Below are 27,500 nucleotides of genomic sequence, written 5' to 3' on the forward strand. Positions count from 1 at the left end.
GCCCAAGTCCTATACTTGGCTCTTACAACAAGCATTGATGTTAATGTGATGTACTTTGTGTTGGCCAGCAACATTGGACATTTGATCAATAAATCCAACAGGATAAACCAAATGTCATATCTTGGCTCTGCTCTGGACAGAGTAGGGTGGTTCAACAGTCTACTAGTAGTGCATATCGGCACTTTGCTTTGGCAGAAAAAGAAGTGCGGGTCCAATATTAAAATGAAGCACTAATTACTCTGTTAAATCAATCTGAGAACTGCCGACCAGTGCTGGATTAAGACTATGTAGTCCCAGAGGCTTTGAGTGGGCTTAAGGGTCCCCCCCCCTCCCAGCATTAGACTTTCACATTCATTTGGAGGGAGCTTATAATTCATAAAGAAATGGCTTAGGCTGCTCAGCTCTTCTCTCTTTCTTTCTGAGCTGAGAAGTCTGCAATAACAACAATGAATTACTGTTCCATTAATAAGTTACTTTGAAAAGACATGTGAGTCAGATGACTCAGTCTGTTTTGTTTTGTTGTTTTGTTTTAGATCAATGAGAGTTTACAAAAGTAACGCTTCTCAGAGGTGTTTTTCTCCAGCAACGTTAGATTGTAATGAAATTGAACATTCCCTTAGCAATGTAAACTTGTGAGTTCTATACTTTGTTTGTTGTCTGATTGTTGAAGAAGCCTTTTTTCCTGGGAGGGATCAGATCAAAAATACTGGTCAATTGTCTCATATATTATACTTGATACTGTATCTTGTAACTGCGCTACATATTGACAATTACAGGAAGAAAAATCAAGGAAAACCTTTCAATAGACATTCCGTCATTATTGTGTTGACCCAGCGTCCATAGCTGGGTTGCTCATACTAATTGGCGTTGCTCATACTAATTCCTCACTGCGTGTCGGGTGGTGCTGTTGTGCAGTCTGGTTTATTAACCAGGCTACCATAGCTTAGTCTTAGACTCTATGGGTCCCTGGGCTGCAACACACAACACACTGACTTACGGTCGCACACACACACACACACACACACACACACACACACACACACACACACACACACACACACACACACACACACACACACACACACACACACACACACACACACACACACACTCGCAAGAACAGCCTAATAGGGCTATACAGAGAAGAAGAGAGAAAGAGAGGAGAAGTTATCCAAGCTGGTGTGTATCTGTTTCCAGATGTCACTTAATTGACAACAAATTGCTGGGTCCCCTCTTAAAGGGCAGAATGAGATTCAATGCTTTAGTCAAAACACATGTTATACACATTTGCCATACCGTAGCTTTTTCTGAACTGACGCCACTGGTCACTGAGACACTCTGTGGCAGAGGAGAACACATCTCTCTCTCTCTCTCTCTCTCTCTCTCTCTCTCTCTCTCTCTCTCTCTCTCTCTCGGGAGCTGTCAAACCAAACCTATAACCTGCAGTACCTGTCAAACCTCGTACATCCATTTTTTCCCTTCCTTTTCACGGTTCCACATTTTATTCTGTGAATTGAAAGTTCTATCCAGCGCTCTCTGACTCTGAAGTAGTTCTGATCGAATCAGATGGGACCTTATAAAGTGTAGGCTTTACAAACTGTTCCATAATGGGTAGTTCAATCAAGCTGATTGGTCAAAGATGTGGTCAACCCACTGCTTGCTATGCTTTCTTCATCACTCTGCAAACTCCTTTATTGATCCCCAGTGGGTAATGCAAGTGCTGTAGCAGCAACAGCAGTAAGCATGAAGCCCATGATACTCAGACATTCAGTAAGTGTGTCATGATTCTAGGCATCCAGGGGACATTTATATTAATACCTTGTTTTTAGTCAGAAGTTAGATTCACATAGATTCCACATAAACATTCAGAACTGAAATTGGCTTGGTTAATATGACAATAATGCATGAATATCAAGTAGGTTAGTTCCACTGTTAGATTAAGCAGATCGCGTAAAGTCCATCTTTCATACAATTATTTAATAAGGTTACAAGATTAATCCCTTGTGACTTATGTTATGGCAACTCCCAAAAAGGCACAAAAGTAAGTTAAAACAACCCGTCCCATTATATGGAGATAACTAACTAATGTACGTCTAAAAGTTTTACTGTGCATAGGAGACCAATGTGTTTGTGCTAGGGATGGGACGATATGAAAATGTCAAATCACGATTATTGTGACAAAAGAAATCGCGATTTTCGATATTATCGCGCTAATCAAAATCCATTATCCTGAGGCCGAACATTTGCCAAAAAAAATGCCGATCTACAAGCTCACAACGCATCGCAACGCGACGCATTGTGAGCTTGTATATCGGCTATTTTTTGGCAAAGACATTTGCTAGAGAGTGAAAGAAAAGACTGTATCAAGTACGTATATTATAAGTACCTTTTACCAACCAGTAAGGCTCCCTAATCGGGAGATAAGCGACCGTAGGTCACTTATCTCCACAAATAGGGCAAAAATGTGTTTTGCCAAAATCTTCCTGATCCATGTTGATGACATGAGTGTAGACATACTGTGTAGTGATTTTCGTGATTTTAGGGCAAAATCTGTAGGAGCAGTGTCCAAAAATGTGTTTTTAAAAATCGGCCTGGAGGTGGCGCTATATGGGACAGATTCATGTTGATGGGATGAGTGTAGACATACTGTGTACCGATTTGCGTGATTTTAGGGCGAAAATTGTAGGAGCAGTGTCCAAAAATGTGTTTTGCAAGAATCGGCCTCATGGTGGCGCTAGAAGAGGGCCATGTGAGAAATGAGGGGTGGGGTCTCCGCGCCGGCAAGGCGGACGAATAGGTACCGGCCCCGGCTGTCCCGGTCGCTCCTAGCCGGAGTTGCGGCATTTTATGTGAGCTGCAGTGTAGGGGGTCCTCCACTGGGGGCGCCACCACTTTTGCATCCGTTCTGGAGCACCAGGAGTCGGTGGTCCCCGGGAATTCCCCGTGAGCAGCCCCGTTGGGGTGGTCATTTGGTCATGTTTGCGCATTTGGTCATTTTTTACATCTGGGGGTCCCCCAGGGACCTGGGGGTCCCTGGAGCTCCGGGGGTTGTAGTTTGGCAGCCAAGGAACGTGTGTGCAAAATTTGGCATGGATCGGGGCAACGGTTGCGGAGATATAAGCAGGGAAAAAGTGTGACGTGTGAGGTGTGACAGACAGACTGACTGACGGACTCACTCACACTTTGTGCAGGTTTTGATAGTAAATGCGACCTACGGTCGCAATTATAGAGGGTTTATGTGGTACCGGATATGCAGCTCGGCAAATAAAAGGTGAATTGATCCCAGTGCATGACGGAGGACGATATCACGATAAATCCAAATCTCCACGATACGATTATCGTGAGTGTTACAGAATATGCAGATGTTTGAGTCAAAATGTTTCCCCCCCTCATTATACAGAAGATATCTTTGACTTTGTAAGGAAACATTTAAACAGAGAGCCATGTTTTCCTCTTCCATAGTCTTATAGCCAGTTATTCAGATTTCTGCCTCCTGCCTTTTCTCACCTTGCGCTACAGGCAATCAAATGCAGTTCAATCTGGGACAGGCGGCTGGCGAGACATTAGTTACAATTGATTACTATTCTTGTAGGGAGAGCAGCTGTTCATGATTTAAAGTTTCAGACTGATGAATTGAGCTAAAATTAAAATGTAACTAGAAGAATGTGCTCCTCGGAGCACAGGTCAAGTAGTAGAAGTCAATCTTAGCCAATCAGGATGAAATATGTAAAAGATCGCCTTCCTGGTGGTACTATAATCAGCCAATGTGATGTTTCACGGCAATCAGATGCTGCGTTCATGCATTTTGTTCAAAGCGAACCACTCCTGCAACTAAAGAGATGTGTGCTGATTTGCTTGATGTTTGGATTCATATATAAATAAAGTGTTGGGTCAATCAAGGGCAAGCTGAAGAGCATACAAGTATTCCCCAATCTCTGTCTATACAAACTGTAATACACTGCATGTAACCTGCTGGCACCAGAGGGCACTAGATGGCACCAATGCAATGCCCTTTAAATAAAAGGGTAAAAGGAACAAACACACACATGTACGCACAAACACGCACACGCACACTTGAAGGCATATTAGAGGTGTTAAGTGCACAGCATCACTATGGACACAGGTGAAGTGGTGTGTGTTTCTGATACATTTGTCACATTGTGTCCTGTCATTATTTTGACATTATCTCTACACTGTCCACTTACTGAGCCTGGCTCTGTTTGAACAGGACCAAGACGACACACGCACGCACGCACGCACGCACGCACGCACGCACGCACGCACGCACGCACGCACACACACACACACACACACACACACACACACACTTGCATTGTGCATACTGATTCATTGTAGGTCATATAAATGGCAGATGTAAAAGGCATCTATTTCCTGTACGTCGAGAAAGCCGAACATGTCTGAGAGATATGGCCGAGGTCAATATTGGCACTCGGATGTCCCTGCACAGAACAACATAGATAGATATCGCGGATATAGTCAGATCATCTGTTTGTGGTCGTGGGTCTGCCCTGTACAGTGTAAAGCTTGATTTTATTGTATGATGGTGTTATGCTCTGAAAATGATCTACAAGCTCACAACGCAAGTATAAATGAAGCATAAACTTGAGCTACGGTCTTGACAGCTCTACAAGCCATGGACATGTTCACTACCTGCAGTTGCAGCTGACTCATACAGGCATTTGGAGAGTGGAGCGCACACAGTAAAATCTGCAGTGTTCATTTTATTCTGAATAATGTAACTTAATAAACCTGTAATGTATAGCTCTCAGAGTTATAAATGGATAAATTAGCAGGATTGTACTGTGTAATTGGACTGTGAGAGCTATAGTTAATAACAGTGTAGGCCGGTTAATAACAGTGTGTACATGAAGCAGCACAGTCGTGATATGGTAGAAGCCAGTGCTTTTTTAGACAGACATATACTGTAGTACAGCTTTAGACCTTTTTCAGGGCAGCTGTGTTAACATAATAGGTGTGTAATGCTACGTCCTTCAGGTGTTACCAGTGATGGTATTTAAGGTTGTGTTCCATTCAGGACAGAGTCAGTGTACTGCTTTTGTGCATTTTCGCTACAGGAAAGACTCAGCCACACTTAAATGTTCTCATTGGGACACCAATGCAGGGACACAAAACCATTAACCAAGTCCCACTACGGATACGGTTTTTATTAGTCCATTTTTTTAAATTCCATTTATAAGAAGATTAAAGGTTATTTGGTCTACATTGTCTATATTTCTTTACTAGCGTGATGTGTCCAGGCCATATGGCAGTGAGTGACTGCTAGGCCATGGGCTACAGGTCAAGAGCCTTGACAGAATCCACTTACAAGTTAATAGGCCGGGGACCAGAGGTTAAGGACAAGTTTACAATGGTTTGAAAGTGAATAAATGGCCATTACCTATTAGACCAGTCCAGCGGGCTACTTGAAGGGGAACCAGCTGAATGTCACAACCACTCAAGGTCCATGGCTGTAGCATGTTGTTTTGAAATAAAGGAACCATTAGAGACACATGCTCAATCTGAAGTTAGGCCTCTCTCTGGTTCTTTTTTACACACACACACACACACACACACACACACACACACACACACACACACACACACACACACACACACACACACACACACACACGCACACACACATGCGTGTGCGCACACACGCACACACACACAAACATGATTCCCCCTCTCTCTGAGTATCATTTACTGTTGACCAAGTCCTGCTAGCAGTAGACCTAAAGCACATTGCTGTATTTCTGTGAGAAATAATGGGGGAAACATTTATGTTTTTTTTAAATGGGGAACTAAACACATTTGTTTCACCTGGTCCAAATAGATAAATCAATAAAAATAAAATAAACAGATTTGTCATCTAAAATCAATCAAACAATGAACATTTTGATAGGCTTGCATCCATAGCTCCATTCATACCTGTCATTGAAATGTCATCTGTGTACCATGATTATGCTATAATGAGTAATTCATGTACAGTGTGTACGTTCACAGTTAACTGCCATTATTTCTGCATAGTGATTGGATCTCATCTTGACTATGCAAAACATTTTATTTGTATTTGTCATTTTTACAGTTTTGATCACACATTGTACTGTCCTGCAATTGTACTGTACTCCTCCTAGTTCTTATATCAACCAAAAGTGCACCATGTTTTAACATTTTGATGCTTTGGTGTATTCACAACACTGGTCACACTGATGATGTGTGTACTGTACAGTAGCTATTGGTGGCAGCAGTTAGTATTCCCCTCAGCTGGCTCAGAGAGGAAGCGGTGATTGAAGCGGTGATTGCTCTGGTTCAGTTGACATGCTGTCTTAGTCAAAGTGCCTGCCGATCGGTGAGCGAACAGCGACGTTGGTATTTAATGAGTTTGCCTCTAGTCAGAGGCTAGTATTTACGAGTCCACGTCGTTCCAGTGAGCCTTTAACAAGCCATCCTGACGTATTCCATCGCAGTCTGCTCGGGGGGGCAGATATCTAATTAGGGACGGAGAAGAAGCGGTCAGATTACCAGCTAAGCACCAGTCAGCCTAGTCAGTCTTTGGAAGCCAGTCATCAGGATTCAGGACCCCGGGCTCTCCGGTCAAAGCTTAGTCAAGCCGAATGAACGCGGCCTCGACACTAACTGACAGCCTCACAATTGCAATTAGTGGACAATTAGTGCAAGAGAGGACAGCGAAAGAAAAGGCAGGAGTTATAGCAGGGCAGGAATGTCATGTAAGGACTGTAAGGCATTGTTTCTTTCTCTGCTAACTAGAAAGTGATCACTTGGTTTGGTGTTGTAGCCATTGCCAGGGTCATTATAAAGTGGTCACACCACAGTGATCAGCAGTCAACATAGTCTGTGGCCCTGAGGCTCTAATGTCCCGTCTTTATCCTGGACGCTTCAACACTTGCTGACACTCAGGCGTTCCCACAGGATGTCTAACGAGGGTGGGTTAATTGTTGTTCTCAGGCCAAAGCCATGCCTTGTGCAGGCAGTTAGCTTTGACTGATACATAAACACAGGGCCAGGGTTAGTGAGAAACAGCTACAGTGCACTACTGAGTTGAAGCATATTATTTTCACTGTGTAAGAATATGCAACAATATATGTTGTTTATTAAAGATCCGTTACGGTGTCAGGAAGTTTTTGATATAGATCTTTTTGTCTTCTGCTGTGATTTGTTGAGAGTATTTTGGTGACTTGAAAGGCACTTATGAATAAAATATTTTATTATTGTTATTATATAATACATAATACATAATAATACATTTGTCTGGATAGCACAGTCAGTACAGTGTTCACATTTGAATCGCAAGGTTCTGGGTTTGATCCGGGGCATCCACAACTCAGTGTGTGAGTAGCATGGCTTGGGTAGGTAAGATACTGGTAGATGAGGGTAGGAGTGGCACTCCATCCCAACAATCAATCTCCTATGGGGTCTAGTGCATTTTAAAAGGGATAGACACTCTTATTCCTCTGCTGGTATACACTTACGCCAGGTCACTTCAAACTACTTATTTAACACAATTAGCTTTTTATTTTAAATGTTTAAAGATGGCACAAAACATGTAGAACTAGAAAGGTGACATTCTGGGAAATTGGTTACATGAGGGATTTAAAATAGATAACTTCAGTTAACTATTTTCAACCCAGATAACATAAGTCAAAAGGTTATCAAAAAACAAGTTCACTTTGCTGACAAAAGGTTGAACTGAATTCCGTAATATTTTTTGAGACCGTAGGTCGCAGTTTACTGTCAGAACCGTCTTGACCGTATCCGTCTGGACAGGTAACGCCTGACACTGTGGTTCCCCTGACACATCACTGTGACATCACAGGTGACATCACAGTGATGTCAGATACTCAGAGCAGTGGCTGGTTCAGACAGGGATCTCCATGTATGGGCATAAAAGGGATTGTATGTTGTCATGGGAACCAGAATCCCTTTTATGCCCGTATGGAGAATCCTGATGTCATCAATATTAAACCCATATCTAACAGGACTTCATATGGGAATGCCCATATATAGAGTAAGACAGCCCATATCTGTGTGCCTGGTTCAGACAGGGATATCCATTGATACTTTTTCGATAGAAAAAATAAATAGAAATGTCCTTGATTTATAAATGTATTTTTATAACTACGTATTTTTTCGTTTTACCTATTTTTTTGGTTCTCTAAGTGGGCTCTGCGGATCCCTAGGGGTCCTTGAGTGGGTTCCAGGGGAATGTGGATGTGTAGTGGTATTGTATTGTATTGTTCGGTACAGGGTCATTCGGTTCGGTACACCCTCGTATTGAACAGTTCAATACGAATACATGTATTGGTATAATAATAACACACACACACACACACACACACACACACACACACACACACACACACACACACACACACACACACACACACACACACACACACACACACACACACACACACACACACACAGTTTTGCCTCAGCGTTGGCCTCTGCTTTGGGAGGCAGCTGTAGCAAATGGGAAATAATGACTTGTTAACAAGCATAAAATGAAACCTCAGCAAGGCATTCCACTGCAGTGACATTGTAGGCATTTTCACGCTTGTTTCTACTTTTTTTATCGGAGGCTCACTGCCTGAATATATTATTTACTTACCAGGTGTTTCTCTCTCTCTCTCTATCTATATATCAATCTATCCATCTCAGTTTTCCCTTTGGAGAGCTTTGTTTCATATAGGCTGAATCAACTTGCATATTATGTTAATGTGATTACCCATCTGTGAACGTAGAAGAATTGGTTGTTGGACAATTTCTGTCTCAGTTTCATTGAGGGATGGTTTAATACCTTTTGTGCTGCTGTTAATGCAGTTTGTCTCCAGTGAGCAACCACACAGGTACGCGTGTAATTCAGACCTCCTAAGTGAAATTGCTGCTGGATTCGTTGGAAGGGGAGTTGTAATTAAGTGAGGTGAACTTTTAAACTGAGCCGATGCTGTTCTTCCTGGCAGCCGTGAAATTGAACTTATTGGAACTCACTGAGGAGCCTATGCAATTAGTGTCAGGAAAAGGTTTTATGATAAACATGTTCATGTGGGAACTCTCCTCACATGTAAGAATGGGAGGGAACAGCAGGTGATCTCTCTCTCTCTCTTTCTCTCTCTTTCTCTCTGCTTCACGCACACACGCACGCACGCACGCACGCACGCACGCACGCACGCACGCACGCACACACACACACACACACACACACACACACACACACACACACTGAAGTCATAGTGGATGCTTATCGGATAAACAACAATACCCATAGCAGCATGCCTGCCTCAATTGCAGAGAAAAAAGAGAGGGAAAAAAGGAAGAAAAGAAAAAGGGGAGGAATAAATAGTAGATGGAGAGAAAGAAAGAGGGAGAGAGATACACAGATAGACACTGATACATAGAGATGTGAAGGAATTCATACTATATTGGATGCAATGTTAGCTGCTACTGCATGTACACCTAGGCTAACTGTCTCTGAAGGCTGCTGAAGGCAACATGGCTGTTTGTCAACCATGGTTTGCTGTGCCTTCAGGATCTCAACGTTGCTACTGATTTCGTTCAAAACAACACAGGTCTTCATTTGGAATAATACTGTATCTTGCAATTGTGAACAAACAGCCATAATGTAGTATTGTTACATACGATAGCAGGCATTCTAGCACCCAGTTGAATTCATTGACAACATCTAACATATACTCTCTACTCTCTACCAATAGGCTCAGTAGGCAGAGTCCTGCAATGGGCCGGGTACCTGCAGATACCCGACGGGTACCCGCGTTTGACGGGTGAAAATGGGCGGAATATATACTATTATAAATTTGCGGGTGCAGGGACGCGCGGTGCGGGACTAAACACGGGCGGGCGGAATTTTATTGTGAAAATCAGACAACTGTTTCCGCCTAAACAACGTCAGTGTCGGCTGACCTGGCGTAAATGTAAATACCGCTGTATATTGCGTCGCAAACACTTAGGACGGCGTGCGGGGACGATCGAGTGCGATGCCATTTTGAAGCGACTGTAGGCTATTTACTTTACTACATGTAATCACGGGTAGTGGGGCGGGCGACAGGTCCATTTTTTGACAGGTGGGGTGGTTTAGATTTTTATATAATCACGGGTAGTGGGTCGTTCCACGGATCTGATTAATGACGGACAGTTGTAAAAATTGGACCTGTGCAGGACTCCAGTAGGGGCCTGTCAGCTACCAGTGTGCCCCAGAATACTTATTTTCTCGTTATGTGGCATAATTATCAAATAGAAGCTCATTGTATTGGATCTATTTTTAAAGTTATTTTACTGTTATATATACTGACAGGTCAATGTTTAAGCAATGTTATAGAATGATTTACAGTACATGACACTGTCTGCACAGGTATAAGTAACCAGACAGTATAAGCAACCCTTACTGTATATGAAGGACAGTGTTGATGAGACGTACAAATGCACTGTATGGACACACACATGTGCGCACTCACTCACTCACTCACTCACTCACTCACGAACACGCACGCACGCACGCACGCACGAATGCACGCACGCACGCACGCACGCACGCACGCACGCACGCACGCACACACACACACACACACACACACACACACACACACACACACACACACACACACACACACACACACACACACACACACACACACAGGCTCCCTGCTGTCTGTCCACATGCTAAATGACTGTTGAATCCCTCTCCATCCACAAGCCATTGTCTGGCCGACAAAGAGGCTCTCCCGACCACTCAATAGAAGCCACACTCAAAAAACCATTACGTCTCTCTGGAAGAACATGACTGTGTTTGGACACACAACCTGCATGTTCTATCAGCTAGTCCCCATGCTGTCCATGTCACAATGCTCTGTGGAGTCTCAGGGGTGTGTGTGTGTGTGTGTGTGTGTGTGTGTGTGTGTGTGTGTGTGTGTGTGTGTGTGTGTGTGTGTGTGTGTGTGTGTGTGTGTGTGTGTGTGTGTGTGTGTGTGTGTGTGTGTGTGTGTGTGTGTGTGTGTGTGTGTGTGTGTGTGTGTGTGTGTGTGCGCGCGCGCGTGTGTGTGAGACAATGTGTCTGTCTCATATTGTGTGTTCGTAGGCGCAAGCACACATTTCCGTCACCAACTGAGATTTGCTCTCAGACCTCCAGCACTGTTAGCCCTGATACATTTAATAGAATATTGACTCCCCACTGACGTCTCCACTGTGTTTGTACCTTCATAAATATGTCTGCGTTTGACATTGATGTCAATGGGGGGGGGGAAATGGGGCCTTGATTTAGAATGCCATCCCTAAACGGAAAATGAGTGCAATCAAATAGACAGGCCAGGCTCCAAATGAGAAGTCAAATCACAGCCACCACTTTGCACAACATTATATCAACAAGTCATCAACAAGTACACACTGGGGAAACTTTCACATGCCAGCCTGTTTACCAATGCAAAATCTATGTTATACTGATATTACTCCTAGCAAGTGTTTGTAATCAGTCTCTGGTTTTTCTTGTTCTTCTTTCTTTTTAACGTATTTCAACTCTGTTTTTAGAAAGTTCGCCAAAGGAATGAAATCATATGTTTTTGCGCTTATTTTCTAGCCTCGTAAACCAGCAGGAGGACGCTGGTTTACGAGGCTACTTATTTTCCACTTCTGCCGCAAATAGGAGACATGAAATGTTCAACAATGACTGGAAGTTGTGTGCATTATTATACATGTACCACATATATGACCCTAATCAGCCTGATGCGGGCACCGGGTGCTCTAATTAAAGATCAAGATGTAACTCCTACTCCTGACATGACATGGACAGTCTGATTAACATGAAACCTGCTTCAGCATCCAGTTATCCTCACTCTACAAATAGTCTTCAAGAACTGCTGAAGTCCATGCGACTAGATTTAGAAAGTTTTGAATACCAATATGGAACCTTAAAATAAATTATACACAAATATACAATGTAGAGCAGGACCCCTCAGCTGAGATAGAGATGTATCAGGGACCCCCAGATTCCATATAGTTTCATCGTTTGACAGCACAATCATCAGTGTATTTTAGATGCATGTCAATTTGTGTTATCAGATATTTAACCACTTGAACCGTCAATACTTAATAAACTTGACCTTTCACTCTGTACTTAGTCTGCTCTTTTTCCCCTCTACACCAAAGCTATTTGCCGAAAATAGCCGATCTATAAGCTCACAACGCCTCGCGCTGTTTTTTAATATAAAAAAGGAGGAAAAAAAAGTTTCTATCACACAAAGATTTGGAGGACCCCCTGTAGTAACTTTGAGGACCCCCCTAGGGGTCCCGGACCCCCTGTTGAAGACCCCTTATGTAGAGACCAGTGTGTGTGCGCACCTGAATATGAAACAATGAAACAAATGAAACAACTTGTCTAACTATTTTTGTATGTCTATCACTCTCTGTTGTAGACAATCTGTTGATAGATTACCAGTTTACCTTCAGCCTGCTGCAGGAAGACGACCACTACTACACTGCTATCAACTTCATGGCTACACCTGAACAGGTAATGCACGTGCACACACATTTAAATGTATTTCTTTGCATTTTCAGTTTAAGACATGCATCAACATAAATTGATCCAAATAAATCATGTCAAATTCCAAATAATACTGCATCAGATAAAAAATAAAAAGAATGCAATGCAAGATCATGAGCAGTTGTCTATATGCTAGACAAGCAGACTACCATACAGTTATGGGTATAGGTGACAGTGTCTTTTCCATATAAAGTGACTGCTAATAAATTATAACGGCAGACACAGAATAATATTTCATTTCTTTTTGAACTTTTCTTTTAGCCAGTCCAACATTTTTTAGTCCTCACACACATATCTCATGGACATGCCCTAAGCTGCCAAATATCAAAGCAATTGTTTTACAATTGTACCCACCTGCAGAGATGACATGTGCAATTCTTTGGTATTTCATTATTTTTTGTACATGTCAAAGGAACATCCCATTTCTAAAATAAGTCTTGGTGGTTTCATTAATCATGATCACATCTGGAGTATAAGGGAGCTCTCAACCACATCACTAAATGTATTGTTATATTGAGAAAAGGAAGTAAATTTTATCAACTTTGTTAACATGGTAATGACCTTGTCCACACGCACACACGCACGCCACGCACACACGTGCACGCACACACACATGTGCAAGATCCCACCTTATCCTCTCTCAGTTTTCCCTTTGGACAGCTTTGTTTCATATAGGCTTTATCAACTTGCTTATTATAGTAATGAGATTACCCATCTGTGAAGTTAGAAGAATTGCAGTTTGGATCCCACTCTAATCTATGAACATATGCACAGTTGCACACACACAATCTGAAAATCACTTGCACTCACTCCACAAAGCTCTGCTGAAATGAACGACAATATGAGTTGAGTCACAACTTTGACCAATAGTATGCAAAAACCTGGCTTAAAGTAGAACCTTTTGTGGATGTGCAGTCATTTGTGATGGTCTGTGTAGTCAACTGAAGCAATAAAATCCTCATTGCATACTGTATATGGAAGGAGAAATCATATACTGTAGGCCTATGTACTGTATATTTAAAAAAAGATAGAGAGGTGGCTATAATTTGAAAGTTTAATTTAAAGAAACTCTAGTTTAATTTAAAGAAATTCTGTCCGTACCACTGCAAAGAGTATGTGCATTACATTCTGTGGAGTGAATTTATGCAAAGTTTTGGAGGCGGAACTTAAAGTACAAACACTATTTGTGTATATAAGATCATAATATAAGTATCTAAGTGTGTGTGTGTGTGTGTGTGTGTGTGCGTGTGTGTGTGTGTGTGTGTGTGTGTGTGTGTGTGTGTGTGTGTGTGTGTGTGTGTGTGTGTGTGTGTGTGTGTGTGTGTGTGTGAGTGTGTGCGTGCGTGTATGTGTGTGTACTATGCTATACTATGGCAGTAGTAAACAAGGCTTCTACAGCTAGCTAGCATTACAGAGAACATTGGCAAGTACTATGGACGTATTCCTATAAATGTCATGGTCATTTGGGTGCATCTGTTTTTATGTCCATTGCAGACCTTTGACTGCATTGGACGTAACATTGGACATTTTTATATCCTTTGAATGAGTCTCTTGTTTTTACAGGCCAATAAGAACCTTGATATGTCCATCAATGCCTCCAACAACTTCAATCTGAACATCACATGGTCCCTCAGTTCCACAGGTAGGTGGACATAAATCAAATTAACCCTGGCAATTAAAACCTTTTCTAGTGTAGAGGTTTAGTAAGTGGGAGTGGTTAATGTTATATCCACTACCGTAGTATTAAAAAACACACTTCTTTGGCTTTAGAATAATTCATTATTATATTATTTAAGACTACATTTCATATCACCCACAGGGGGAAACAAATGGAATAAGGAGGATAGGAAATGTAGCAGAAGGAAGGTCGTAGGAGAGAAAGAAAAAAGGATTGTATTACTTAAAAGTACAGAAGTCGATTAAAGATATTGTCAATATTGAGGAAAAGGTAAGAAACACACGTCCCTGGACGGGGCCGGGGGGCCGCACCGCGCTAATTCCTATCATGTTCCTGGACGTAATTGGCATCGGAAGTGTTAAATTGGTTTGATGCATTCTACTTACACTTTATCTAGTAAAAGTTTCAGACTGTCAGCTCTTCCAGCTACTGTAGATTGCTGCATCTCATGACAAATTAAGTAGCTTTCATTTGTAGCCAACTTGTCCTTAAGCTTAATGGTCAGAAACACTTGCTTCTTGACTCCAGGGGTTTCCCTCCCCTTGATGAAATGCATTGGAAAGCTCTTTTTTTGTGTTAAATCTGGCATTCAGGCGTTTTGAAAGTGTTATTTTGCTGTGATTTCAATTAAGATAAAAGCCCTCTGCTTTCACAGCCAGTGTGTCTTGGGGCTCTGAGCCTCTTCGGTTTGGCGCCATTTGGGAATGCATTCAAAATTGTGTGTGTGTGTGTGTGTGTGTGTGTGTGTGTGTGTGTGTGTGTGTGTGTGTGTGTGTGTGTGTGTGTGTGTGTGTGTGTGTGTGTGTGTGTGTGTGTGTGTGTGTGTGTGTGTGTGTGTGATCCCATGCGTGCAGGCCATTATATTGTGTTTTATGGCCCCGTTAGAGCGGGAAGTGGTGGTACTTTACTCAAAATATCAGTCCATTAATATATAATGATAATTCTTTGAAGGATAATGAATTTAGAGTGTTTCAGAATAATAATAAAAAAATAAAAACATTATGACAACTGTTAAAACCAGGCTCTGAACTGTAATTGGCTTGCTTCATCTGAAAGGCATACCAGTTTGTCTTACTGTATTCAGCTGATAGTTATCGCATCGTAGAGAAATAAAGCTCTCTTCATCTGTCTTTGCAGTTCACTTCAAGTCACAGAATATGCGTTTTAGTGAGAGACACTGACAACTGCTTATATTATGAGCAGTTTGTCATTGTTTCTCATTAAAACCTCCTATCACCATTAAACAGTTTGACCAGTGAATGAGGAGGATTTTAACCAGGAGAGTAAATGTTTAGTGGAGTTAGTTCTTTGCACAGTAAAACCTTGAATATTACCACTTAAAATTACAGGTCAAATTTCGACACTTTGAGAGTAAAAGTCAGCTACTTAGAGAGAAACACAGAAAGGTTGGTCAAGTCAGGTACTGTAGGTACACTGTAGGTCAGTGGTTCTCAAACTTGGGGTCGGGACCCCAAGTGGGGTCCCCAAATTATTTTGTGGGGTCCCCTGATGATTAGCTTAATGTATTTTTTTTCTCACTCAATGGTAAACAAACCAACACACAGTAAGTGTATACAGGGTATTTGCACATTTATAAAGTGACAATTTAAGGACTTTCAAGACGGCAAATATTAAAAATGTCAAATATTAAGTAAGCAAGAGGCAAACATTGTGAAAATAGCCGATCTGAGCATGTAGATCTACTATTTTCACAGTATTTATCTGTGGAACCGAGTCACATTAAATGTAATACCTACAATTCCAAGTGCTTGTCAGGATGGGTGTCCCCATTTCAAATATGTTTATTTTGGGGTCACATCCTAAAAAGGTTAAAGAACGCTGCTGTAGGTAATACCAAATGTTCATTCAAGGACTATTCGATTCTGTCTATTTCTATACATTTCTAATAATATATCCTGACCCTAACCGCTGTGTCTAAATCTATTGAACTTCAGCGGGGACCATCTCGGGGGAGGAGCTTCCCATCGTGGCGAGGACCAACATCAAGGAGCACAGAGACAGCTTCTCCTGCGAGAAGTTCAACTTCAGACTCCACCACAACATCACCTTCTACGTGTACGTGTCTAACTTCAGCTGGCCCATCAAGATCCAGGTAAGCGTTCTGCTCAGCAACCAGTAATGTGATGAAACAGCAGTAGAGGAAAAAGTACTCAAATGTCTTACTTATGTAAAAGTATCAATACTGAAATGTAGAAGTACTCTGTTACAAGTAAAAGTCCAGAATTCAAAGTGTACTTGTGTAAAAGTACAAAAGTATTGGCATCAAAATATACTTAAAGTAACAAAAGTAAAAGTACAAAATGTTTGAAAATAGCCAATCTACAAGATGCGACGCATTGTGATCTTGTAGATCGGCTATTTTTAAATAGCCTAGGTATGAAATAGGGCTAAAGTGGTTTATGTATGTTTTTTAATATCATAATTTAGATCTGCAAAGTAACTAGTAAATGTAGTGGAATAAAAGTACAATATTTGGATCCGAGATAGAAGTAAAAGTATTGGAAATTGGACATACTCAAGTAAAGTACAAATAGTTCAAAAAGTACAAATTGGACATAACATTTACTCAAGTAAAGTAAAAAATACCTCAGAATTGTACTTAAGTACAATACTTGAGTACATGTACTTAGTTACTTTACACCACTGTGAAACAGTGCTCAGTGGGTTGCACTGTTGACTCATAGCAAGAAGGCTGTGTTCAGACTGCAGGCAAATCCGTTTTGGTTCTCACATCTGATGTTTGGATTGGATTTGTTTGAATCTGCAACGTAATGACATAGGTGTTAGTAATGCTTAACCACCTAAACCCCATATGGTGTATTTTCTGTTTTCTGGGAAGCTTTAGCTGATCTACAAGCTCACAACACGACAGGATGCTGGAGTTTAAGTGGTTAACTCATACTCATAACTTATACCTCATACGACGGTGTCGTTTGCTGAAAATAACCGAAAAGAGACAATCTACAATCTCACTATATGACACATCACCACTGTCTAGACTGAGTCTAGACTTTTGTTGTTCAGACTGGTATGGTCATGGTCATGTACAATGATCCCCCATTACAAAGATACTGGCCTATTGCTCCTATATTGTCAGGATGTGTTAAATGGACACTTTCCATGTATTTGCAGAATGTACTTGGCAAATAAATAGAGTCTTGTGACATAACAAAGGGCACTAATTGCACATTTAGAATTTTAACATTGTACACTCTACTTCATTGTCTGGGGTCACAGGGGTCTATACTTGGGTCCCTCCTTTATTCCCTTCTGCACCATCTCTTTGCCAGAAAATAGCCGATCAGCTATTTTCACAGAATGTTCATGTATTTTAACTTGCCCAGAACAGGCACACTAGGGGTGCAAGGGTGTTTATTGTCACATACTATGTAGCTGGCGACATTGTGCCTGTGTACATATAACTTCACAATCTTTCTTTTTCCCCTCCATCGTGCTGCAAAGAAAGCACGTAAAAAAGATCAACTAAGCAACAACTAATTTGAGCTGTGTATGTATGTAATGTACCTGTTTTACTTTTAACACATTTTGAGTGCAGTGACTTCAGCAGAAAGTCTGTGCTGTGAATATGGTTTTCATTTAAAGACAAACTGACATACACTACATTATGAACAAAAAGGTACTGCAGGCTTCATAGCAACTCCAACTGGTCATGCAAGCGCGCGCACGCACGCACGCACGCACGCACGCACGCACGCACGCACGCACGCACACACACACACACACACACACACACCGCACAAGCACATGCACATGCACATGCCTTACTATCTTTGTGGGGACATGAAAAAACATATATTTGTAACCTCAGCCTAACCACAAAACCCCTCTCCTAACCCTAAAACTGACTCTAACCTTAAGCTTAGATTAGCTATTCTAACTCTAATAAAAATATTAATTTAAATGGTTCACCAAAATCCAACCCCAAATGAAACTATAACCACTGCTCTTTTAACTGTACAAATGGCCCTTTTCCACATTATATCACATACATAGTTGATTGTCTCTTGTTTTACAATCCATGAGGAAGAAAAGATAGTAAAACACTGTACGCACGCACACAGGCACGCTCACAGATTTACATAATGTGTATAGTGTATGGTTTCTCTTCACATTTAAGTACACGCACACATTTTACTACTGTTTCTCTAGTGGGTCATTTCAAATTCCCATAGTTTTGTTTTCATACACTATATAATTAGGTTTCTTGTTTGTTATATTCACTGTGCCACTATGAGATTTAATAAACATTGTTTGCAATTTAAAACAATCTCGCATATTAAAGTTGCATATACTGTAACTCTTCCTCAGTAAAATGTTTTCCTTTTTTTTTGTGCAGGTCAGGTAGTTTAATAGGCTTCGGATTGTCAGCAATTACACTTGAGGGACGAAGACAGAATAACTCATCTGAGATGAGTCATCTCTATTGACCTTTCAGTATATTCATGTTGATTATGTGGACTTCCGATCAATTTGATCTCTTCTCCGGAGGGGGGAGGGCCTGTGAGAAGGTTGCTGTTCGTCATGGAAAAATATAACGCAGTTAATAAAATGAAAGGACTTACACACAAAAAACATCAACAACAAGATAACAAAATTCCAAATATTACATATTACAATGGCTCGAGTTTAGCTACAAACACAATTAATTATTCTGTGGCATCATGAAACAGAGGAATTAAATTTTATAATTTCTGCTAACTATCTTCTGATCATGGGCACTTCCCATCTTGAGATATACTGTATAGCCGTCTCATTCGTAAACCTGATGAAGACCTTTTGGGTTGAAAATAAAATGCATTATGCAGGATTATTCAAGATGGTGTGTGGATATCCTTTTCTCATTTATGATTTTCAAGTGACCTACACTCTAAAAACAAAAACTAGGCTCTACTCAATTTTATTGGTGAAACATTTTTACACTCAAAAATATTGAGTAAATATTACTGTTATGAAATCAGGTAGATGATACTCAATTAATTTGAGTAAAAGTAACCAAAACTTTTACGTACTTATTAACAACTAAAATTGAGTACAATGACCTAAAGAAATTGAGTAGATATAATTAAATTATTCAGTCAATGCCACAAAAGACTACAAGTAAATACATTGAAATATTAAGTAGATCTAATTGAATATTAGAGTATGATTTAACAAAACAAATATGTCACATTTACTTTATTCATTTACTTTTATTGATTTAATTCATATAGTACCATTTACCCCTTTCATTTACTTTACCTTTTACTCCAGGAGTACATGATGTCAAATGAATACACATGAAATAATTATGCAGATAATTATGTTTTTAATCAACTAATTGTGACCAGTGTAACACCACATCAAGTATGAACATTCAACATACTTTAGTATATGTAAATGACATGCAACAATGCCTGCAAAAACAATATGTTTAAAGATAATGATCAGGAAAGGGGTATCCCTGACACTTTTAAAATTCTGTTTACTAAAGAGCAGTGTGTGTTCACAATACTGTATATAAGTACCTCTAATTGAACTGTGCATACTGTAAGTAAGCAGTCTGTCAAACATTATGCACCATAAGAACAATGAGCCCATCAAATGAACAGTAAGTCATAACCACAAAATACATTAAAGACAGTCAGAGGCCATTTGGCATGAAAGAAAATCACAACTTGGAATATGAAATAATAAATAAGCATTTACAGTAGCTCAACATTTAAACATATTGACTATGCACACGTGTAATGTCTATATGCTAAACTGACCTGTTTGCATTATGACTCGAATGCACCAGAAACAAAACACTTTACATTAACTAATTACTATCAGCAACAAATACCATTGCAAAAATGCTGTTTTGACAATAAATCCACTTTCAGTAGGTTATACCCACTTTCTGAGAGCATCTTGCTGAACAGTAGTCGGCAAGCAGACATTTTTTCAGTCTCTGAACTTTGGCTGAAAGGTGTCCAGGATCCAACTCAACTAGTACTTTTTGGAACATCTCAAGACCATATCTGAGGTTCTTGGGGTATCTCAGATTAAAGGCATAGAACAGTCCCAACAGATAGCAGCAGACCCCCAAGATTGTTGAGGGCAGTGATGCCCTTAATCACAATACCTACATCAGTAGGTTCATTCATTGAGTTCTCTTGGTTCTGCAGCAGGTAGATCTTCATCTTCATCATCACCTCCTCTGTCAACTTCTCTTCTACTCTGACAGGTGCACCAGCAGCTTCCTTCCTGCACACATTGTGAAGATAATTGTTTAGAGCTCACTTTCAGGCTAAATGTTACAAGACACACAGACACACATTGAGCAATCCTAGCTGTCTCCACACATGCAGCCCTGGGCATAATCTTTAATCAGTTGGACCAGACATGCAACGGATGCAACAGCCATTCAGCCAATGTCACAACCTCATTCTCTGGACATCACTATGCTGTTCCTTTGCATGTGATGGTCTCATCCACGATGACATTAAAACGTCAAAACATTTATTTTACTAACTTGAAAGTCCTTGATCTTGACACTATCTTCTTCCAGATGGTCGATGAGACATCGGATGATGACCTCTCGTGTTCGTTGATTGGGGATTCCTCTCTGCCTTAGCAGCTATTAAGACATACATTTAGAAATGAATAATCAGGAGAGAGAGAGTTGCAGGGGATAAAGATGAGTTTAGCATAAATTAATATAGTAATTATTGTCATTAGCCAGGTGAAATATAATTAAAGCAGTTAGAGTAAATGAAAGTTTCATACCTGAAGTACAATACTCATTTGTGCCCAAACTGCCCTTCTTGGACTGGAACATGGACAGTAGTTTGGGGGTATAGAAGTCCAACATTGCCATACATTTTGGCTCAAGATTCAGTGTGGTGATCATCCTGAACTTTGCACTAACCTGGAAGACAGAGATGAGGGGAAGAGAGTAAAAAAGAAGACATGTAGATAATAATGTAGGCCTATACCTGTGCATTTTATCTTCATTGTACACACCATTGTATGCAGCTGTGCATAGCTTGTAATAAATGCAAAAAGTCACAATGACTAGAGGGCTTGCACATTCCTCTCACTGTAACCTTAACTAGCTGCAAACCTTTGTAAATAACATAAGTTATACCCAATACATTTGTGTAGCCTATATGCACAAAGATACAGTAAATCTACTTACCAATATTTGCAAACACTCTCCAGGTTTCTTGTTGAAGATGTGTGCTGCTGCTGTTTGTTGACAGAATGTTCCAGTAGAATTTTCCCATGAACCCTTTTTTTCCCATGAACCCTTGTGTACAATTTTGAATCTTAGTCATAATCTACTCAATTGTTTAAGTTGTTGTGAGAGATGAAAGATTATTAAGTTGTAATGAATAATAATTAAGGGTCTTTTTAAATTGATCCATATAAGTACTCCATACTCAAATATTATGAAGGAAAATTACCAAAACAAATTGAGTATAATTCATGAATACAATCAGTTGGTCAAATACTAATTTATTCTCATGAAATTAACTCAAATAATATATGTACATCTAACTCAAAAAGAACAGTTGGATTTTTACTCATTTTGTTTGGTGTGACCTACTCAAACAATCACATACATGATATTCAGTGATTTTATTGAGTAAATATAACTTTTTCTAATAGTGCTATTTACTCGGTCACAGAATCCTTTCTTAGAGTGTATAAATTGGACAATGGCTGGCTCTTTGCCAGAATCTGTCCGTAAATGACTAGAAATACTGAATTGTAGTTGCCATTTATGTCCATACTCATATAGTACAGTGAATAGTACAGTATAGACTTGAGTCTAAGTGGATATTTGTGCCAAATGTCATGGAATTCCCTCCTCAGATATAAAATATAGGATATACTTTAGGACAGATGGACGGACAAAGCGGAAACCATAAAAATCGAAGAATTGTGATTGATCAAAAATGAAGAGGGTGTGTGTGTGTTCAACAGAGGTTGGCTATGTCTCTGCCGCTGTTAAAGGGATATTCCACTTTCAAAAGAACTTTTGGTCATTTTATATAATATTAAAGATAATTGAAAAAAGTTATTGAAAAAACACGGCCTGCTCACGTATTAGGAGGGTAGTATGAGTCAACAGAAAAAAAAAATATGGTTGTTTTTAATGAATCTATCATGGTTAAAATTGGATTTGAAGTTACAATGGGTGTGTATGGGGAAAGGAGGGCCTGGTAACATCTACATCAAATATCTAAATATGGAATGAAGCAAATTAAAATCTGTTCAGGGTGTTCATAAAAGCCTGATTAGACAATAAAATTACCAAAAGTTTTTTTGAAAGTGGAATATCCCTTTAAGCATTTTCAAAATGTATTTTTTGTCCCTTTCGCTTGTTGCAAATCATTGCATACCATGATCCCCAAACTCAGACACACAAGGGAACGTGATGTTTGTGAGCATTACATTCCTAGACGCAGGTGATTCCTGCATCCATCTGCGACTCTGTATCCTGGCAGAACTGTTTACATCTCGTCTCGCCCCTCACATCTCTGCTGCTGTCTCTCTGCTAGTAAAACTCTGACAGGGCTATTAGCACAAAGCATTCTGGGAAAAATAAAGTGTTTGTCAAATCTACTATCACATTTAATGAACTGTGAGTTTGCCAATGTCTCTCCATCATTTATTCAGTAGCGTCTTAAATCTGCTGAAACAACTCGCACGCACGCACACACAAACGCGTGTGCCAAACATTCGCGCTCTGGCCTTATGATCCATTAAATTGAAGTAGACTTTTAGCAGTGATATTTCAAGTTGACTGTCACACAAGGGAGGAGCATACGCTGATGAATGCGGCTGAGAATTGACAGAGGAAAGACATTAGAAGAAAATGAAAACAGCCTAGCTGCTCAACGGATGCCAAGACTACAGTAAAGACACTGAGGTTAACAACGTAGACGATATCTCATATGGAGACAGATGATGGATGGATGAATATAAATATGCATGGAGGTGCAGATATACAGTATAGATGGATAGGTGGTTGTGTAGCTTACTTAGTGTTTAATAAGTGACTCGTTCCACTGATGATGCACTGATGTTTTGTAGGAACAATGTGTTACACCAGGCGTCTTCAACGTTTTCAGGCTAAGGACCCCTTAGTTGAGAGAGAGATGAAGCACGGACCCCCACAACCTTTTCATAGATTCCATATAGTTATTTGACAGCACAATCATCAGTGTATTATGTCAATTTGTGTTTTCAGATATTTAACCACTTGAACCGTCAATACAGAAGACCTTTCATTCTGTAGTGTGCTCTTTTTTTCCCCTCTACACCAAACTTCTTTGCCGAAAATAGCCAATCTACAAGCTCACTGCGAGGCGTTGTGAGCTTGTAGATCTGCTATTTTTGGCTAAAGTTCTCAGAATATGGACACTAGGGTTCAAGTGGTTAATATAAAAAAGGAGAAAAAAAAGTTTCTATCACACAAAGATTTGGCGGCCCCCCTGTAGTAACTCTGAGGACCCCCTAGGGGTCAAAAAGTTTGTATGTGAATGAAACATCATGTTTCATTTTCATCCACATACGACCTTTGTCAGATGTGGCCATGATGAAGGCTCATTCATCCCGACATTCCTATGGACCTCATACTTGGCAATACAGGTTTTGATTCTTATGAAGGAAGTGTTCAAGTATTAAACACTTAAACCATTAAACGTACACTTAAACGTAGTTGATCAGAGTCCCCCAGGGCTCTATACTATATCTGCTAGTATTTCCCTTTAAAGCAAATTCATGGCGAAAATAGCTGATCTACAAGCTCACAACGTATCTCGATTGCGGCACGTTGTGTGCCCCAGGATAGGGAGGGATGCTAGGGTTCAAGTGGTTAAGTAGTATTGCATATCTAACTATTAATTTAGCGAATGTCTGTCCGTCTGACCATCCGCATGCTGACATCACTGATACTACACAGTTTCGCCGCCATGGTAACCGTCTGTCTGCATGCTGACATCACGTCATACTCTGACGTCATGGTACTGACATCACAGACTGGCCTGGACACTGAACACTATGTATGGGCATAGAGATCTGCCCAACGGCCACTCCAACATGGAACACCAAATATGGGCGTAAAGATCTGCACAATGGCCACTCCAACATTACTTCTGAGACTCCTACATTCAATTCCTCAGATACTGTGGCACCCCCCCCCCCCCCCCACATGACTATGTATATGATCAGAACACATATTACGAATCCTGAACTTGCCGGTAAAAATGAATGACGTCAAGTGAAACCACACGCTGGTCTACCACGCAGAGGTAATATTGCCGGTCACAAGGGGGATAAAAGTGGGACTGAGTCACTAGGGCCCAAGGTGGAGGGGCCTTAATTATTTTATACTTTAGCTAATGAAAAATAGCAGATCTACAAGCTCACAACCGAGTGCCGCGCTGCGAGATTGTAGATCTGCTATTTTTGAAAAGTCATGAAAATGTGTGCAAAACCGCAAATCTTTAAATACATTTATTTTTTAAGCGAACATTTGTAACTAAAATTTTGCTTCTGGGGGGTCCCTGGAACTAAATATTTTGAGATGGGGGTCTGTGGGCCAAATACATATGATTTTTGGGGTCCTCCACATGAAAAGGTTTGAGCACCACTGACATAGAAACATAGGTTTTTCACAAAATCTTGGAAGGATTTGAAATATTCAAAGACTTTTCAAAAATATATTTTTCAATAGTTAAAGCACAAAATAATGCGTAATAATGCGTTCCCAATCAAAATGGGTTAAACCCCCTCCCCTATGAAGAACATTCATGGGGGGGGCCCGCAGTGAATCCTTGTAGGGATCCTTGTAGACACTCCTTGTCCAGGGCCCAGAATTTGGTGCGACACCCCTGTGACCATGCAGTGGTAATGTTGCCGGTCTACCACGCAGTGATAACATTGCCGGGCTTCGCCCTCAGCCAGGTGGCTTGCACCGTCACAGTCATTAGGTTTATATAAATGTCTGTGTTCATTGCTGAGTGTCCCGTACCTCATTAAGGGTCATTTGCCCATCGATCGGGCCCTCATATGTATTTCCCATTAATGCTACATTATCAGAGCTCTATATAGCCGCTGGTTGAAAGGTGATATGATAATTGCCGTGATGAGATGAGCCTCCATTCCTCCACCGTATCGGTCTGGCCGTTAGTAATCTGAGCAGCACTCGGTGTCTGTCGCTGTGACCTTGGTGGCTTCCGATAGCATAATGATGAGGAACTGCCCTGAGAATTTGTAATGGCCATGGGGTTGATTGATTTGATCTAATAATCAATCAGGCATGGATGCACACACACACACACACACACACACACACACACACACACACACACACACACACACACACACACACACACACACACACACACACACACACACACACACACACACAAAACACAAGCTTTGAACACACATGCGCACACAGGAGCACATACTGTAAGAGCAACACATACTACTGCAATCATCAATACACACACTTAGAGAACAATTTAAAGGAATGGAAAAGAAGAGAAGACTCAAAGCCATCATCACTCATTTCTTAGCAGAATTACAACATGCTAGCACCAACTCTTAACAGATCAAGGACATTTTCGAGAGTTGTATTCCTAACAGATTTCTTTGGGGGGGAAGATGATCGATGAGAGAGCAGAGTGAAAATAGAACATCACACTGACTTGAGATTTTGACATTCTGACCCTGAAATGAAATTATATCTTCTCAGCATTATACCTTTTCTATGTAAGACAAATAAAGTAAAAAGAAGAAAACTGTACTCATCTGAGCACAGATCTCCGCCAGGCCTGCTCGCCTAACCAGGGCTGGGTCAGTTGTGGGGTGCAGCCATCAGGACACAAGTGAAAATGTTATCTCCAGTTTTGCACCGTAGTTATTCATTTTAGATTTTCCGACAGTAGGCGGGCTTGAGACTCAGAATGCATGCACCTACTAGTACTCACACATTCACATAAACTGCCCTTCCCTGCCATCTTGGTCACACACACACACATGCACGCGCGCATGCACGCACACACCCACACGCACACGCACACACAGTGAAGGTGAGTGTTCCCCTGGTGGGAATATGACATCACCTGGACGCTGCGGGCTGGTTGGAGGGCAGAGGGAGCCAATGGCTCATCCTGGCGGAACAGATTTTGATTGGTTGTGTCACCCTGACCTCGCACCTCTCCTTTAGTCACCTCAGCGGCAGGCTTCTCTTCCATGCTTTCCGCTCTCGTTTGTGAGAATATCATTTGATTTCAGCCCAGATTCCTTTGTTAGCTCATTCTGAAGATGTATTATATTACTGATATTCTGTTAGTTTAAGTTGTATTGGACATCTATATTTAACCACATGGACCCTCCCTATTCTGGCCTGGGGGAAACATTTGGCGAAAATAGCATTTATCTACCTTGTAACGTTGCAACGCGTTGTGAGCTTGTAGCTCGACTACCAGTCAATTAGGATTTATGTGGATTTAATGTGCAAGGAATGTCATATTCATTGGCTGGCTCTGTGAGTGTATTTCAATGGACTTGCTGTCTCCCTCTTTCCTTTTCTCCTAACTGCCACCATTCATTCTCCTAGGAAAGCATGGCAGGCTTTAAACAGCACTCTGCCCAAAAGTATGAATTCTCCTCCAGTTTGGAAGGGGGAGACAATCAATTATTAAGGGTTAGGTTTTGGTACCCTGCATTGGCCAGGTTATGGCCTGGGTGAATTAGGCTCTCTCACCCCAATTTATCTCTCTATCACTCACTGGTCGAACTCTGCTCTGACATCACACCAGAGCATACGAGCGGAGTGGAGCGCGAGGGGTGCGGGGAGCGGAGCAAGCCGTTTTTTTGTTGAGCGTGAGCGAGCGACTTTTATAATGGGTCTCAGTGCCGACCCTCCTCAGCTCCGAGCCGATCTTGTTGGGGCCGTGCGCCGCATGTTTCCAACCAAACAGTGGCGAGTGGAAAGCTCTCCAAGTCTCCATCAAAGCCGAGGCTCACGTTAGCGCAGCCATTTGTGTTGGGAACACTGGCAAAGGAGAAAGTGTTTCGGACATGGTAGCAAACTACTTTTTTGACTCAGATTGACGGCCCTGAGCGGAGTGTGGAGCGAGCGTGGAGTGAGCGTGGAGCGAGAGATGCTAAAATCAAGTTAAGCGACAGAGCGGCGGGGAGCGG

General features: G+C 41.1%; 1 protein-coding gene across 1 annotated transcript in view; it reads left to right on the top strand.

Moving 5' to 3' along the window:
* The window catches only part of LOC308297268 (attractin-like protein 1), a gene marked incomplete at both ends in the record, with an annotated part of 368,613 nt that overhangs the window by 190,113 nt on the left and 151,000 nt on the right, over positions 1-27,500 (top strand). Inside the window, 3 exon segments of the mRNA XM_080740683.1 lie at positions 12,465-12,559; positions 14,156-14,234; positions 16,226-16,383. Of these exon segments, the coding sequence (XP_080596809.1) occupies positions 12,465-12,559; positions 14,156-14,234; positions 16,226-16,383 (332 nt within the window).

This window comes from Nannobrachium achirus, assembly GCF_963921795.1.
Source record: "Nannobrachium achirus genome assembly, chromosome: 13".
NCBI lineage: Eukaryota > Metazoa > Chordata > Actinopteri > Myctophiformes > Myctophidae > Nannobrachium > Nannobrachium achirus.